This window comes from Thamnophis elegans, chromosome Z (genome assembly GCF_009769535.1).
Source record: "Thamnophis elegans isolate rThaEle1 chromosome Z, rThaEle1.pri, whole genome shotgun sequence".
In the NCBI taxonomy this organism is placed as follows: Eukaryota; Metazoa; Chordata; class Lepidosauria; order Squamata; family Colubridae; genus Thamnophis; species Thamnophis elegans.
Genome location: NC_045558.1, coordinates 132,368,071 through 132,383,113, shown reverse-complemented (window position 1 = coordinate 132,383,113; position 15,043 = coordinate 132,368,071). Strand labels below are relative to the sequence as shown.

At 46.6% G+C, this 15,043-nt stretch overlaps 1 protein-coding gene across 1 annotated transcript in view; it reads right to left on the bottom strand.

Moving 5' to 3' along the window:
• Positions 1–14,694, bottom strand: part of LOC116521845 (vomeronasal type-2 receptor 26-like) — a 20,078-nt gene extending 5,384 nt beyond the window's left edge. The window contains exons 1-5 of the mRNA XM_032236495.1: positions 14,483–14,694; positions 11,411–11,702; positions 8,767–9,051; positions 8,179–8,628; positions 5,971–6,180 (exon numbers count right to left, since the gene is read on the bottom strand). Of these exons, the coding sequence (XP_032092386.1) occupies positions 5,971–6,180; positions 8,179–8,628; positions 8,767–9,051; positions 11,411–11,702; positions 14,483–14,694 (1,449 nt within the window). The remainder of the gene's footprint in view (positions 1–5,970; positions 6,181–8,178; positions 8,629–8,766; positions 9,052–11,410; positions 11,703–14,482) is intronic.
• Between the last annotated feature and the right edge of the window lie 349 nt (positions 14,695–15,043).

Here is a 15,043-nt window from a genome sequence, read left to right as displayed (position 1 = left end):
GGGGTGGGGTGGGCATGGCCAGCCAGCGGTAGCATTTGGGGGTTTGCCAAACTGGGCAGAATCCTAGCTGGAGGATCGCTCAAACCCGAGCAAATCCCCAGGAGCCCAGTCCTGACTGTCTTATGCCTAAAATTATTTACCCATGTAGTAGGGCTGTATTGCTATTATCCTTCTCATCTTCTCATCCTTCTTGGTATTGTTCAGAGGTGGGTTTCAAATCCCAGCACTACTGGGTTTGCTCATGTGTGTGCGCAACGCTTCTGCACATGTGCAGAAGCTTCCGGGCAAGTGGGTGGAGCCTCCCACCACCATCACTACCAGTTTGGCTGATCCAGGCTGAACTTGGAGCAGCCCTCCTCTGGTATTGTTGGAAGAAATATCCATCTGGTTCAGTTCTAATTGTGGGAAAGACACTGGGAACATGGCGGCTGATTGGAAAGGTGGTTTATTGGTGAACAGGACCACAGGGGTTTGAGGTCCTGGGCAGCTGAACACCTGGAGTGGAGAGTGTGTGCCATTTATACCCTCTCTTGGGCCTTGCCCTTGAGCTTCCTGCTCCTGTGGCAAGGGCATGTATTTCTATTGGTTGCTGTCAGACAGCCATGGGGCTATGCCGGGGTCATAGCTAACTTTGTAGGTTTTGTTTGTTTTGTTTGTTTTATTAGTTTTGTATGCTGCCCACTCCCGAAGGACTCCGGGCGGCTCACAATAAAACAGGGAAAGGGGGATAAATAGGACAAAACAACAATTTAAAAATGCACAACATTCACAATTGAAACGGGGCTGGATAGTTCAACAGCCCCCAGCCCGTTGGAACAGCCAGGACTTAGTAGCTTTACGGAAGGCCGGGAGGGTAGTAAGGGTCCAGATCTCCACGGGGAGCTCGTTCCAGAGGGCCGGAGCAGCAACAGAGAAGGCTCTTCCCTGGGGGATCGCCAGCTGACATTGGCTGGCAGATGAGACCCGGAGTAGGCCCAGCCTGTGCGATCGAATTGGTCTTTGGGAGGTAATTGGCAGGAGGTGGTCTCTCAGGTACCCAGGTCCGATGCCACGTAGGGCTTTATAAGTAACGACTAGCACCTTGAAACGCGTCCGGAGACCAATAGGCAGCCAATGCAGCTCGCAGAGGATAGGTGTAACGTGGGTGTACCTAGGTGCACCCACAATTGCTCGCGCGGCTGCATTCTGGACTAGCTGGAGTCTTCGAACACTTTTCAAGGGCAGCCCCATGTAGAGCGCGTTACAGTAATCCAGTCTTGAGGTGACGAGGGCATGAGTGACTATCTGAAGTGCCTCCCAGTCCAGGTAGGGTCGCAATTGGTGCATCAGGCGAACCTGGGCAAAGACCCCCCCCCCCCTGGTCACAGCCGACAAATGATGATCTAAAGTCAGCTTTGGGTCCAGGAGGACTCCCAAATTGCGAACCCTCTCTAAGGGGCGTATAATTTCACCCCCCAGACTGAGAGATGAAATAGTTAGCCAATCTTTGGGAGGGAACATCAATAGCCATTCAGTCTTGTCGGGATTGAGTGCAAGCTTGTTCGTTCCCATCCAGACCCTAACAGCCTCCAGGCACTGGCACATCACTTCTACCACTTCACTGAGTTGGCACGGGGTGGACAGATACAATTGTGTATCGTCCGCATATTGGTGATATTTAATCCCGTGCCGCCGTATGATCTCACCCAGTGGCTTCATGTAGATGTTAAATAGGAGGGGGGACAGGACCGAGCCCTGTGGCACCCCATAATTGAGGGGCCTAGGGGTCGACCTCTGCCCTCCGACCAACACCAACTGCGACCTGTCCGAGAGGTAGGAGGAGAACCACTGAAGAAGGGTGCCTCCCACTCCCACCTCTCGCAACCATCGCAGAAGGATACCATGGTCGATGGTATCAAAGGCCACTGAGAGGTCAAGGAGCACTAGGATAGAGGACTGACCCCTATCCCTGGCTCGCCAGAGATCATCGATCAGCGCAGTTTCCGTGCTGTAACCAGGCCTGAAACCAGACTGAAAGGGATCCAGATATACGGTTTCATCCAAGGAGTCCGAGAGTCTCTAGTACCTCGTAGGTTCCCTGCTCCCGAGTTTGTCAGGTGTGAGTCCCTGCTGGTGAAGTTGGACCTCAAGGGTCAAGTGGGTTTGCTGTTAACGTACCTGCCTCCCAACAGCATTGCAGCAGCCCTCCCCTCGCTCCTCAAGTCGGTAGCCGAGCTGGCAATTGAGTTCCCCAGGCTTATGGTTCTGGGGGATTTCAATTTGCCTTCGCTCGGTGAACACTCTGATGGGGCGCAGGAGTTCATGGCTTCCATGACAGCCATGGGCTTGACCCAAGTAATTCAGGGCCCAACCCACTCAGTGGGTCACATGCTCGACCTCGTATTTCTCTCGGAGCAGTGGACTTGTGATCTTGGTCTGAGGGGTAATGAGATTATACCCCTGTCGTGGTCAGACCACTGCCTACTGAGGCTTGACTTTCGGAGACCAAACCCCCACTGTAGGGAGGAGGAACTGACCAGGGGGTTCCGCCCCAGGCGACTTATGGACCCCTTGAGGTTCCAGACGGAGCTTGGGGTTATTCCTGATACCCTCGCCCACAGTCTGGTGGAGACTCTGGTTGCTGCCTGGAACTCAGCAGCGATGGAGTCTCTTGACCGGATTGCGCCACTACGGCCGCTCCGAGGTAGTGGATTCCGGAGGCCACCTTGGTTCACCGAGGAACTCCGGGAGAGGAAGCGCCGGAAGAGACGCCTAGAGCACTTATGGAGATCCAATAAATCCGAATCGAACCAAGCACTCCTAACATCGTGCATCAAGGAATACATCAGGGCAATTAGGACGGCGAAAAGAGCTTATATTGCCACCTTGATTGCCTCCGCTGAGTCGCGCCCAGCCGCCCTGTTCAGGATAACCCGCTCCCTCCTAAATAGGAGGGATACGGGGGATCCCCTGCAGGGTAGGGCTGAGGATTACGTCCAGTTTCTAGCGGACAAAGTTGCTCGGTTTCGGTCGGACTTGGACTCCGATTCCGCAGATCCAGCCGAGGCACAAGGGGATAATCTGGTAGACCATCGCTGGGTTGAGTTTCAGGATATTGCCCCTGAGGATGTGGACAAGGCCATGAGAGCTGTGAGTGCCTCCACATGTGTACTGGACCCGTGCCCCTCCTGGCTGGTTGCTAACAGCAGGGAGGTGACACGGGGCTGGATCCAGGTGGTTGTTATCGCCTCCCTTTGGGTGGGGGTCTTTCCCCCCGCACTTAAAGTGGAGGTGGTGAGACCCCTCCTGAAAAAACCATCTTTGGATCCAGCCGTTCTTAACAATTATCGTCCAGTCTCCAACCTCCCCTTTGTGGGGAAGGTTGTTGAGAAGGTGGTGGCCTTTCAGCTCCAGCGGTCCTTGGAGGAAGCTAGTTATCTTGACCCATTCCAGTCCGGCTTCAGGCCTGGCTACAGCACAGAAACCGCTTTGGTCGCATTGACCGATGACCTCTGGAGAGCCAGGGATGGAGGCCACGCCTCCATCCTGGTTCTCCTTGACCTCTCAGCGGCTTGCAATACCATCGACCATGGTATCCTTCTGCGACGACTGCGGGAGGTGGGGGTGGGAGGCACTGTTTTGCGGTGGTTCTCCTCTTACCTCTCGGACAGGTCGCAGTCGGTGTTAGTTGGAGGGCAGAGATCGACCCCTAGGCCCCTAACATATGGGGTGCCGCAGGGTTCGGTCTTGTCCCCCCTACTTTTCAACATCTACATGAAACCGCTGGGCAAGATCATTCGGCGGCACGGGATAAAATACCACCAGTATGCGGACGATACTCAGTTGTATCTGTCCGCCCCGTGCCAACTCAATGAAGCAGTGGACGTGATGAACCAGGGCCTTGAAGCTGTTAGGGACTGGATGAGGGCTAACAAACTTGTGCTCAACCCAGATAAGACCGAGTGGCTGTTGTGTTTCCCTCCCACTAATTCGGCAAGTGTTCCATCTCTCAGGCTGGGGGGGTCAAACACTACACCCCTCAGACAGGGTCCGCAACTTGGGAGTCCTCCTGGACCCACAGCTGACTTTTGAACACCATTTGTCAGCTGTGACCAGGGGGGCATTTGCCCAGGTTCGCCTGGTGCACCAGTTGCGCCCCTACCTGAACCGGGAGGCTCTCACAACAGTCACTCGTGCCCTTGTGACCTCTAGGCTGGAATACTGCAATGTGCTCTACATGGGGCTGCCCTTGAAGAGTATTCGGTGACTTCAGCTAGTCCAGAATGCGGCCGCGCAAGCGATTGTGGGTGCACCTCGCTTCACCCACATAACACCTATCCTCCGCGAGCTGCACTGGCTACCTGTCGATCTCCGGATACACTTCAAGGTGCTACTTGTGACCCATAAAGCCCTTCATGGTAGTGGATCTGGGTACTTGAGAGACCGCCTACTGCCAATCACCTCCACGCGACCAATTAGATCCCATAGATTAGGCCTCCTCCGAGTTCCATCTGCCGGTCAATGCCGACTGGCAACTACGCGGAGGAGAGCCTTCTCGGTGGCAGCTCCGACCCTATGGAACGATCTCCCTGTGGAGATTCGTACCCTCACCACCCTCCAGACTTTCCACACAGCCCTTAAAATCTGGCTAACCCGTCAGGCCTGGGGCTCAAGACTGTAACCCACCCGAATGGTATGAATGTTGTGCTTTTAATTATGTACTGTTTTTACGTGTTAAATGTTTGTTCCCCCCCCTTCGAGTTGTAAGCCGCCCTGAGTCCCCCCAGGGAAAAGGGCAGCATATAAATAAACTCTCAATCAATCAATCAATCAATCAATCTGGCCCTGGAGTGGAACTAACAGGGCCGGAAGGGAAGATCGCTGTGACGTAGCGAACCCTCCTTCCCCGATAATAGCTAGCCCTGAAGTTCCCATCATACCTGCCCCTCCCCAGAGTGACCATAATGCTCTGGCCCACTCCCGCAACCGTAGACCCCATTTCCCCTCTCACAGCCTCCGCTCCTTCCGGTCGGCAATTTATATCAGTCATTCTAGGATGGGAGGTAAGCCTGGGCCTCCCTACCACTTCTGCAAACACACTCAGTGGAGGAGGTACCAGGTTATAATCCCAATCCTAACATACGTACATAGCCACTCACCCATACAGTCCCCACATAAGCAGTTAAAAACACAAAAACTACAACAATAATAAGATTTTTAAAAAGTGGGTACAGACATCAAACAGGCACACCATCTGAGTCAAGCTTGGTTGAAGCTTGCTGGGTGATGCAATGAAGGGGCTTTGTTGTGCAGTTTCTATTGTGTCTGAATGGCTTTTCCCTGAAGAATAATCCCATCATCCTGGAGCTGAAGGTCTTTTGTCTTGTACTGTAGATAGGCTGGCCCAGTCCTGCTGGGGCTATTAAGAAAGGTGGGGGCAGCTTTTGAAGACCATGTTTCTCTTTTAGGGAAATATAATATGTCTTTCTGTCTTTTTAATATTTCCTAGAATATTTCATTTTTCTAGGAGAGGGGTGGGTGCTAACTTCCTACCGTAGTGTATATGAAATCGGTTCTTTTAGCCCATGGGTCGGCAAACTTAAACACTCAAAGAGCCATTTGGACCCGTTTCCCACAGAAAAGAAAACACCAGGACCCACAAAGGTCCTAACCGGAAGTCCACTGTTCAATTCTGGAGCTGACCGGAAGTTCAGTTCCCTCACCATAGAGTCTCCTCCTAGTGTGGTGTACTTTGTCCTCTACCTGTCATAACTGAAAGCCCTATCAATTGTGGAGACAACTGGAAAACCCTCCCCTTGCCATAGAGTCTTCTCCTGGCACATTGTGCTTCTCTCCCCCCACCAGAAGCTCCTCTCAAAATTGTGGCGCCGACCAGTGACAGAGCCGCAGCAAAGGGAGGAAAGAACCACATGCGGCTCCAGAGCCGCAGTTTTCTGACCCTGGTCTTATTCCATGTTATTGCGATCGTACCTGAGTGAATCCATGATGCCACTGGATTTTGTCTTGATGAATGAGGAAGAATTTTCCTGGAGGAGCTTGTGGATCTATTTCTCCAACTGGGATGTTGATATAAGAGTTATTTGGGAAAGTGACCAGGTTTACAATGTCAAATCCAGCTTGCAGTACTCCATCTTCATTTAATTTAATTTCATCTCCAGCGTTGTTATTGAAGGAAATTCTCTGCAGGAAAGGGTGGAGCTTGCAGAAGAAACAGCATAACTATTAAAGAGAAGCCAATATGATTCCTAATGGCCTCACATAATACATTATTTTTAAATTTGGAGCCTTTCCTCACCAGAATTTTAAAAAAGTAAGGAGGACTGCAGTCATATCGGACCATATTCCACATTCAATACTAAAATATTAACCCTAACCCAGGGACCAGTAACCTTAAACACTGAAAGAGCCACAAAGGTCCTAAATGGAAGCCCCCCCATTAATTCTGGAGCCGACTGGAAGTCCAGTTTCCCCATCATAGAGTCTCCTCCTAGCATGGCATCCTTTCCCCTTTGCTGACCAGAAGTCCAGTTCCCCCACCATAGAGTCTCCTCCTAGCATGGCATCCTTTCCCCTCTATCTGTCCTAACCAAAAGCCCTATCAATGGTGGCACCGACCGGTGACAGGGAGCCGCAGCAGAGAGGTGAAAGAGCCACATGCAGCTCCAGAGCCATGGGTTGTTCACTCCTTCCCTAACCCTAGAAGAGCAAAAGGCTTAAAGAGGAACAGATACACTTCCTAATGGTCACAAATAACACCCAGTTTTTAAAATTTGGGGCCTTTCCACCCCTCACAAATAAAAAATATGAAGGACTGTAGCAGTTTAATTGTAATTATGGAACCATAATGCAGGCTAGATACTAAAATCTCTCTAGTAGTCAGTGATTTTCTTCTGTGATGTTTAAATGTTTAGATCTAATGATTTCTTGACTCATTAACCGAATAATAGAGCTGGAAGGGAGTCTGGATATCTTCTAGTCCAACAGATTGGTTGTCCAATCTGTTCTTAAAAATGTCCAATGTTGGAGTTTTCACAACTTCTGGAAGCAAGTTGTTCCATTGATTAATTGTTCTAAGTGGCAGAAAACTTCTCCTTTAGTTCTAGGTTGGTTCTCTCCTTGATTAGTTTCCATCCACTGCTTCTTGTTCTGTCTCCAGACACTTTGGAGAATAGGTTGACACCCTCCCCCTCTATTCTTTGTGGCAGCCCACTTCTATGATGTCACCCTAGTCCTCCTTTTCATTGGACTAGTCCAGGGTTGGGAAACCTTAAAGGTTAAGGCTTAAACACTCAAAGAGCCACAAAGATCCTAACCGGAAGTGCTCCGTTCATTTCTGGAGCCAACCAGAAGACTAGTTCCTCCACCATAGAGTCTCCTCCTAGCGTGGTGCCCTTTTTCCTCTACTTGTCTGTTCTGACCTAGGCTTCCCGAGAAGCATGGAGTCCTCGCCCTGATAAACCCTTTTATTTAATTTACAGTGAATTCCTCTCCAGCAAAGTCCCGGCCCACAGTCTTTCAAGATAGTTCACAATTACCGACCTTTATCAGGCTTGGATAGTGGCCAGGGCGATATCTTTCAGATGCCGCGATACTTGGCAAGAATGCAGGAATGAACTAATTGTCTCCTGCAAACTCCACTCCCCTTTCGCTCCTCTTTTATTCCCTACGGGAGGGGCCTTTATCTGGCAACTCTGCGCATGCGCACCCTGGGAACAGGCTCCAGCTGTTAGTCTCCCTCATTGATGTCTGACTCTGAAGGCAACTGATAACTGTCAGGTAGCCATGGCCCCGTCTCTGCCTCCGATGGAGAGCACTCATCAGAGCCTTCCCTGGACTCCAGGACTGGCCCATGTTCCTCCTCAACCTTCTCACTGTCTGAATCTGGCTGCTGGTGGGACGTAACACTGTCCTCACCAAAAGCCCTATCAGTTGTGGAGCTGACTGGCATCAGGGAGCTTCAGCAGAGGGATGAAAGAGCTACCTGCAGCTCCCAAGCCATGAGTTGCTGACCTCTGGACTAAACATACCCAATTCCTGCAATCTTAATTCGTATTTGTTAGTCTCCAGTCCCCTAGTCATCTTTATTGCTTTTTCTCTTTCTTTCCTTCCTTAAATCCTGCTGCTGTACTGTAACCACGAAGAATCTTTAAACAAAATATCGATAAAGAGAAATCTCACCTGCCAAGCTTCTATCGCCTTTGATCGCAGTTGATTCCTGCCCTTTCGTACGTTCTGACGGGTCCTAACTTTGCGAGCAGCATGTAAGGCTTGAGCCAAAGCATAGACGGCATTGTAGATACTGTAACTGTGGCTAAGCAGGCTGGTTTCAAAGAAGGGGGCAGGAAGATCATCCAGTCTTTCTCCCCCAGTACATTCATCATCTTGAGAAACATTATTTGATACTGAACAGCCAAAAGCTTGCTTCCAGACATCTTTAATAAATCCATCTTCACTTGCCCCGGAAGGGGCGACACCCTGTATGTATTGTTGGAAACCTGGAAGATCTTTTTTGCTAATTGAGAAGGAAATGGCCCCGTGGAATAATTGCATATCGACAGATCTTTGTAAGGAATGTAGTGTGAAATCGTTTTGGGCCATCGCGACCCACACTTTCCAGGCGGACGTTTCCTGTGAAAAATCAGAAGTTGTCAGAGGAAAAAGTTTGGTTACCAGTATTGTAGAGGCCAGCCACATAAAGACTATATTTTCTCCATGTAGGATCACTGCATTTGCGGTTTTCTCTGTGAAGATGGCGACGTGACTCACCGTCCGTTCTACCATTTCAAAGATTTCGTAAAAATGGAAGTTTCTGTCAACTCTCTCGGTGAACTCGGAGCAGATTTCATTATGAGAGAGCATGGGTTCCAGAGTTTGTATGAAATGTTCCCCGTGCTTGTCATCTACAATGACCAGTCCTACCCATTTCCATCCAAAGTACAGGAGGAGCTGGATTAAACCTTCGTACTGGAGCGATTCATCGGGGGCCATGCGATAGAAAAGGGGGACACGTGATTCATCAGCCGCTGCCGATTCAAATGAACCATATGAAATCTAAAGGGAAGAGAGGAGGAATAAGAGAAAGAGAATGACGGAAAATGTGAAAGGTATATTCCTTTTTTATTGATTTAAACCACTTTATTTTTATATGAATAAAATATGGATGGTTAACTTTTTAAATTTTGTTTAGAGATCTCCCAAAAAGGGAGATATCCTTTTTGAATATGATATGTCTGTCTGCCTGTCTGTCTGTCTGTATGTCTCTGTCTGTCTCTCTCTCTGTCTGTTTCGGTCTTTCTCTGTCTCTCTTTCTCTCTGTCTTTCTCTCTCTCTCTGTCTCTCTGTCTCTGTCTCTCTCTCTCTGTCTCAGTCTTTCTCTGTCTCTCTTTCTCTCTGTCTTGGCCTTTCTCTCTGTCTCTCTCTCTCTCTCTCTCTGTCTCTCTCTGTCTGTTTCGGTCTTTCTCTGTCTTTCTTTCTCTCTGTCTCTGTCTCAGTCTTTCCCTCTGTCCTCTCTGTCTCTGTCTCTGTCTCTCTCTCTGTCTATCTGCTTTGGTCTTTCCCTGTCTCTCTTTCTCTCTGTCTCTGTCTCTCTATCTCTGTCTGTTTCAGTTTTTCTCTGTCTCTCTTTCTCTCTTTGTCTCTGTCACAGTCTTTCTCTCTGTCTCGGCCTTTCTCTCTTTCTCTCTGTCTCTCTCTGTCTCTGTCTCTCTCTCTGTCTGTTTCGGTCTTTCTCTGTCTCTCTTTCTCTCTGTCTCTGTCTCAGTCTCTCTATCTCTGTCTGTTTCAGTCTTTCTATGTCTCTCTTTCTCTCTTTCTCTCTGTCACAGTCTTTCTCTCTGTCTCAGTCTTTCTCTGTCTTTCTGTCTCTCTTTCTCTCTGTCTGTCTCTGTCTCTGTCTCTGTCTCTGTCTCTGTCTCTGTCTCTGTCTCTGTCTCTGTCTCTGTCTCTGTCTGTCCGTCCATCCATCCATCCATCCATCCATCCACCCATCCTTATCATCATCATCTCAAGCTCTTTTCTTGAAGGTAAACTAAGTACAAGTATAGTCCTCAGCTTACAACAGTTCACTTAGTGACTGTTTGAAATCACAAGATCACTGAAAAAAGCTACTTATGACCATTTTTCACACTTACGGTTGTTGCAGCATCCCCATGGTCAAGTGATACAAATTCTGAGGCTTGGGAACTGATTCACATTTAAGACCGTTGTCATAAATGTTCTGGGGTCTTGTGATCACCTTTGGTGACCTTTGGACAAACAAAGTCAATGGGAAAACCCAGATTCACTTAACAACCGCGTTAGCAATTTACCAACTGCATTGTTTCACTTAACAACTGCAGCAAGAAAGGTCGTAAATGGAGGAAAAAAAGCCACTTAACAAACGTCTCATGTAGCCATACCTATTTTGGGCTCAATCGTGGTTGTAAGTCAAGGACTACTTGCATTTGAATGTAAAGAAGAAAATCTTTCAGTGCTTCCTAGGTCAATATTTCTTCTGCATGTCATTCTCCCCATCTTTAATATAAAGCCCAGATATTTGTGCACGTTATGCTTAAAATGATGAATTGAAATCAGTGAGGCAGTTAATGATAGCTAGCATAAGCCTGCAGGTTCAAACAACTATGGACTCAAATTCTGAATCCTCAATTCACTCGACTGAAAGCTGCGATATACCGAAGAAAAACACGGATTAATCAAAGTCCACCCTTCACCCTAATTTCTTCCCTCCTCTTTACTCTAATTTCTTTACAGCTCTTTACAGATAATCCATCAAGTTGCTTGGGGGAAATCAAAAGCAGACAATCAGTGTGATTGTTATAATTTTGAGATCTTTATTTAGGGTGGAAGAGGTGGAGCAATGGCTGACAACCTCTTTCTATTGGTCAACAATAGAAAGCATCCTCACATATTGCATTACAGTATGGTATGTTGCTTTAACTGCCACGGACAGGAAGGTACTACAAAATGAGATCAATTCAGCACAAGAAACCATTGGTTGCCCTTTTAACACCACTGGGTGACATCGCCAGGTCTCGCTGCTTTAGCAGAGTAAGGAAGATACTCAGAGATGATTCACACCCTGGTCAGTGTCTCTTCGCACTTCTACCATCGGGCAGAAGACATAGAAATATAGGCAGCTGAACAAATGGGTTTAAAAATAGTTTCTATCCTTGGGCTGTCAGACTCTTAAACACAACCACAATCACTCCATGCACACGCGGAAAAGTATGACTGGGTTTTATTTTTCTTTATTTTTCTTGTTCTCCCCTAGTTATTTGCATAGGGATTAGTCTTTATACTATTTATGTTGTTTGCATTTGTTGTCAGGGATTGCACCAGTGAGGCTAAAGCAATTTCGGTGTATACATGATGTACAATGACAATAAAGGTTATACTATACTATGGCTCCAACCTGTGGGATCTTGAAAAGCTGCAAAATTTCTGCCATGCGTATGGATGTTTCAGGGCTCATCCCTCCGACGATTCCCACAATTTTATTTATAGCGCCGCAAATATAGTTGGGTACAATTTTATGCAACTTGAAAAGCAGGTCCAGAGTGGTACGATAGGTCATTAATGCATCAGAGTAGCTGTCATAGATGTGGAATCCAAGAGTGATGTTGAGCAAGATGTGAGGATCCTTGTTGATCTCGTTCACCGCAAACACTAAAGCCAAGATGTGTTGATAGAACTTGGTTATCACACTGCAAATAAAGTAAGGTAAAGATAAGGATTCCCCTCGCTAGTCATTCCAGACTCTAAAGGGCCGTGCTCATCTTCGTTTCAAAGCTGAAGAGCCAGCGCTGTCCGAAGACGTCTCCGTGGTCATGTGGCCGTCATGACTAAACACCGAAGATGCACGGAACACTGTTACCTTCCCACCAAATGTGGTCCCTATTTTTTCTACTTGCATTTTTTACATGCTTTCGAACTGCTAGGTTGGCAGAAGCTGGGACAAGTAACGGGAGCTCACTCTGTTATGCGGTACTAGGGATTTGAACCACTGAACTGCCAACCTTTCTGATCGACAAGCTCAGTGTCTTAGCCACTGAACCACCCTTGCAAATAAAGTAACTTTCTTCCAAAGAGAATTGTGCTAAGTGCATTATCCACTAAAGAAAAGATATCCAATGGAAAAAAAAACCCCACAGGAAATATGTTTTGATTTTACTTTTCTAGACTGCCCCAGGGAGGAAAGCTATGGCAAATTTAGACAGCATACTAGAGAGATGGTAACTTTTCTAGTAGGAATGCTAAAACAAACATGTTGGTGAAATGCCAAGGAAACTTTGTTGAGATTGAGGAACTATGGTCACAGCCTACACTTTGGCAAAATTGCCAAAGGATTGTGCGTAAAAGATGTGTGGCCATATACATTCTCTTAATATGTCAATTCAACACACAAATATACACATGTGAATAATGGCAGATATATTTCATCCTAGGATAGTGTTCTAGGCAAATCTAGACAGTATACTAAAAAGCAGAGACATCACCCTGCCAACAAAACTGTATATAGTCAAGGCTATGGTTTTGCCAGTTGCAATGTATAGCTGTGAAAGTTGGACCATAAGAAAAGCTGAGCGTCAAAGAATTGAGGCCATTGAACTATGGTGCTGGAGAAGACTCCTGCGAGTCCTTTGGACTGCAAGGCCAATCCTAGAGGAGATCAACCCTGATTGCTCTTTAGAAGGCCAGATAATGAAGATGAAACTAAAATACTTTGGCCACATAATGAGAAGGAAAGACTCACTGGAGAAGAGACTCATGCTGGGAACAATTGGGGGCAATGGAAGAAGGGGATGATAAAGAATGAGGTGGCTGGCTGGAGTCACTGAAGCAGTAGGCATGAGTTTAAATGGACTCCAGAGGATGATAGAGGACAAGAAGGCTTGGAGGAACATTGTCCATGGGGTTGCAATGGGTGGGACATGACTTCGCAACTAACAACAACAAAGAGTGCCCTTGTATTGCATATATTAGAGATCTAGCTGAATTCCACCATTTGTCTCTTCAGAATCAAGATTCATATCTTTATATGAAGTATTTAATTGTACCCTTTAGCAGATGTTTAAATGGCAATACCAAAAAAACATATAAATAGCAATAGCAATAGCAATAGCAGTTAGACTTATATACTGCTTCATAGGGCTTTCAGCCCTCTCTAAGCGGTTTATAGAGTCAGCATATTGCCCCCAACAACAATCCGGGTCCTCATTTCACCCACCTCGGAAGGATGGAAGGCTGAGTCAACCCTGAGCCGGTGAGATTTGAAGGGCCGAACTGCAGAACTGCACTCAGCTGAAGTAGCCTGCAGTGCTGCATTTAACCACTGCGCCACCTCGGCTCTTTCTAAAGGAAAAGTCCTCAACATGACTGAATATAAAGTTGCGAGTTCCCTCCAATAATTAGAGAATCCATGAAAGATTTTATAGAAGGATGACATGATACCATTCCTGAAATATCTTAATAGGTGTCAGGTAGAAGAGATTTATAAAAGAATTCTCATTTTTCCTGACCTTAGAAAAAAGAGTTTATTGTTATATTATACTTTTCATGCAAGTTTAGCCCTTAATTAACTGTTGTTCAATCCACAATTACAAAAATGTTCACCTTATGGCAATTAGAAGCTCCTGCACAACCAGGTCAAGAACATTTAGTGTTGTAAAAGCTAAACACTTTGCCCTTTGAAATTAAACCAAATTATTGATGATGTTAATCATTAATTGCCAGAAGATACTGTATGCCCCCAAACTCTGAAGAGAAAACAGGTTACTCAGTTGGAGGAAACATAGTTGATTGATTTTTCAATTAGATTTCTGTCTAATTTTCTATAGAAAGAATCTAAGATGAGTAGAACAAATTTGTGAGGAAATATTACAGAAGATTTTATTGGTGAAGAAGGTAAAGCTGAAGAACATAGCCCAGGGATCGACAACCTTAAACACTCAAAGAGCCACAAAGCTCCTAACTGGGAGTCCCCCATTCAATTCTGGAGCCGAACGGAAATCTGGTTCACCCACCATAGAGTCTCCTCCTAGTGCTCCTTTTTCCTCTACCAGTCCTAACCAAAAGCCCTATCAATTGTGAAGCTGACCGAAGACAGGGAGCCGCAGCAGAGGGATGAAAAAGCCACATGTGGCTCCAGAGCCACAGGTTGCCAACCCCATGTGGTTATACATACATTTTTCCTTCTATCCTCCAATTCCTTCTTAATTCTTTCTTAAAGGAAGATCGTTAGTAGAAGAGCCCACATTTCTATTCCTCTAGAGAACTTTTCTGAATTGCTCTTTCAAAGATTTGTAAGACGCCCCATGATCTTTTTGAAGTAGATCAGATGGAACGCCAACTATTATAAAGGATATGTCCATGAAATCTTTTGTCTTCAAAACGTGCAGTATGTTGAAGGAACTTCTCCATTTTTCATGGATGAAAAGAACAGAGATGGATGAGATTAAAATCAGGTAAGGGCACAATTTCTTACAATGGGAGGTCAACGGATTCCTCAAAAGGATGTCTCTTGAAACTAATTTCGGGGAACAAGTAATGAATGTGGGACATCAATCCACCAACGAGAAGTTCTCCATCCTGGTACCATTCCTGTGGAATTTTAAGGGCTTCCTCTCCAGTGCACTTAAGAGGTTGAACCTTCCTGGCTAATTCTGAAAGCAGTAATATGGCAATAATAGGTAACATTCGTGCTCATTTGGTCTATCCTGCACTGGAAGAAGCCTTGTTTCAAACGGGATGCTATAGACAGTGAAACAACTGCTTGATGTGGTTTAAGAATATGTTGTGCCTCAAAAATGGATCTGATCCCTTGTCCTAAGTCTCCCCTATGTCTGAATATCTTGAGGCTCAAAACTGTGAAAGGACAGAGTTGCTCTCAACTTTATTACTGTACCTAACTTTTCATTCTTTCTTAACTTGCAGGTTAAAGGACCATCAGAAGACCGTGGCCACCATAATATTTCCTCTTGGTCACCCAGCCCTGAATTTCATTTGCCTTACACAAATTCTTCCAATATGGTTATCCTGTTGAGCT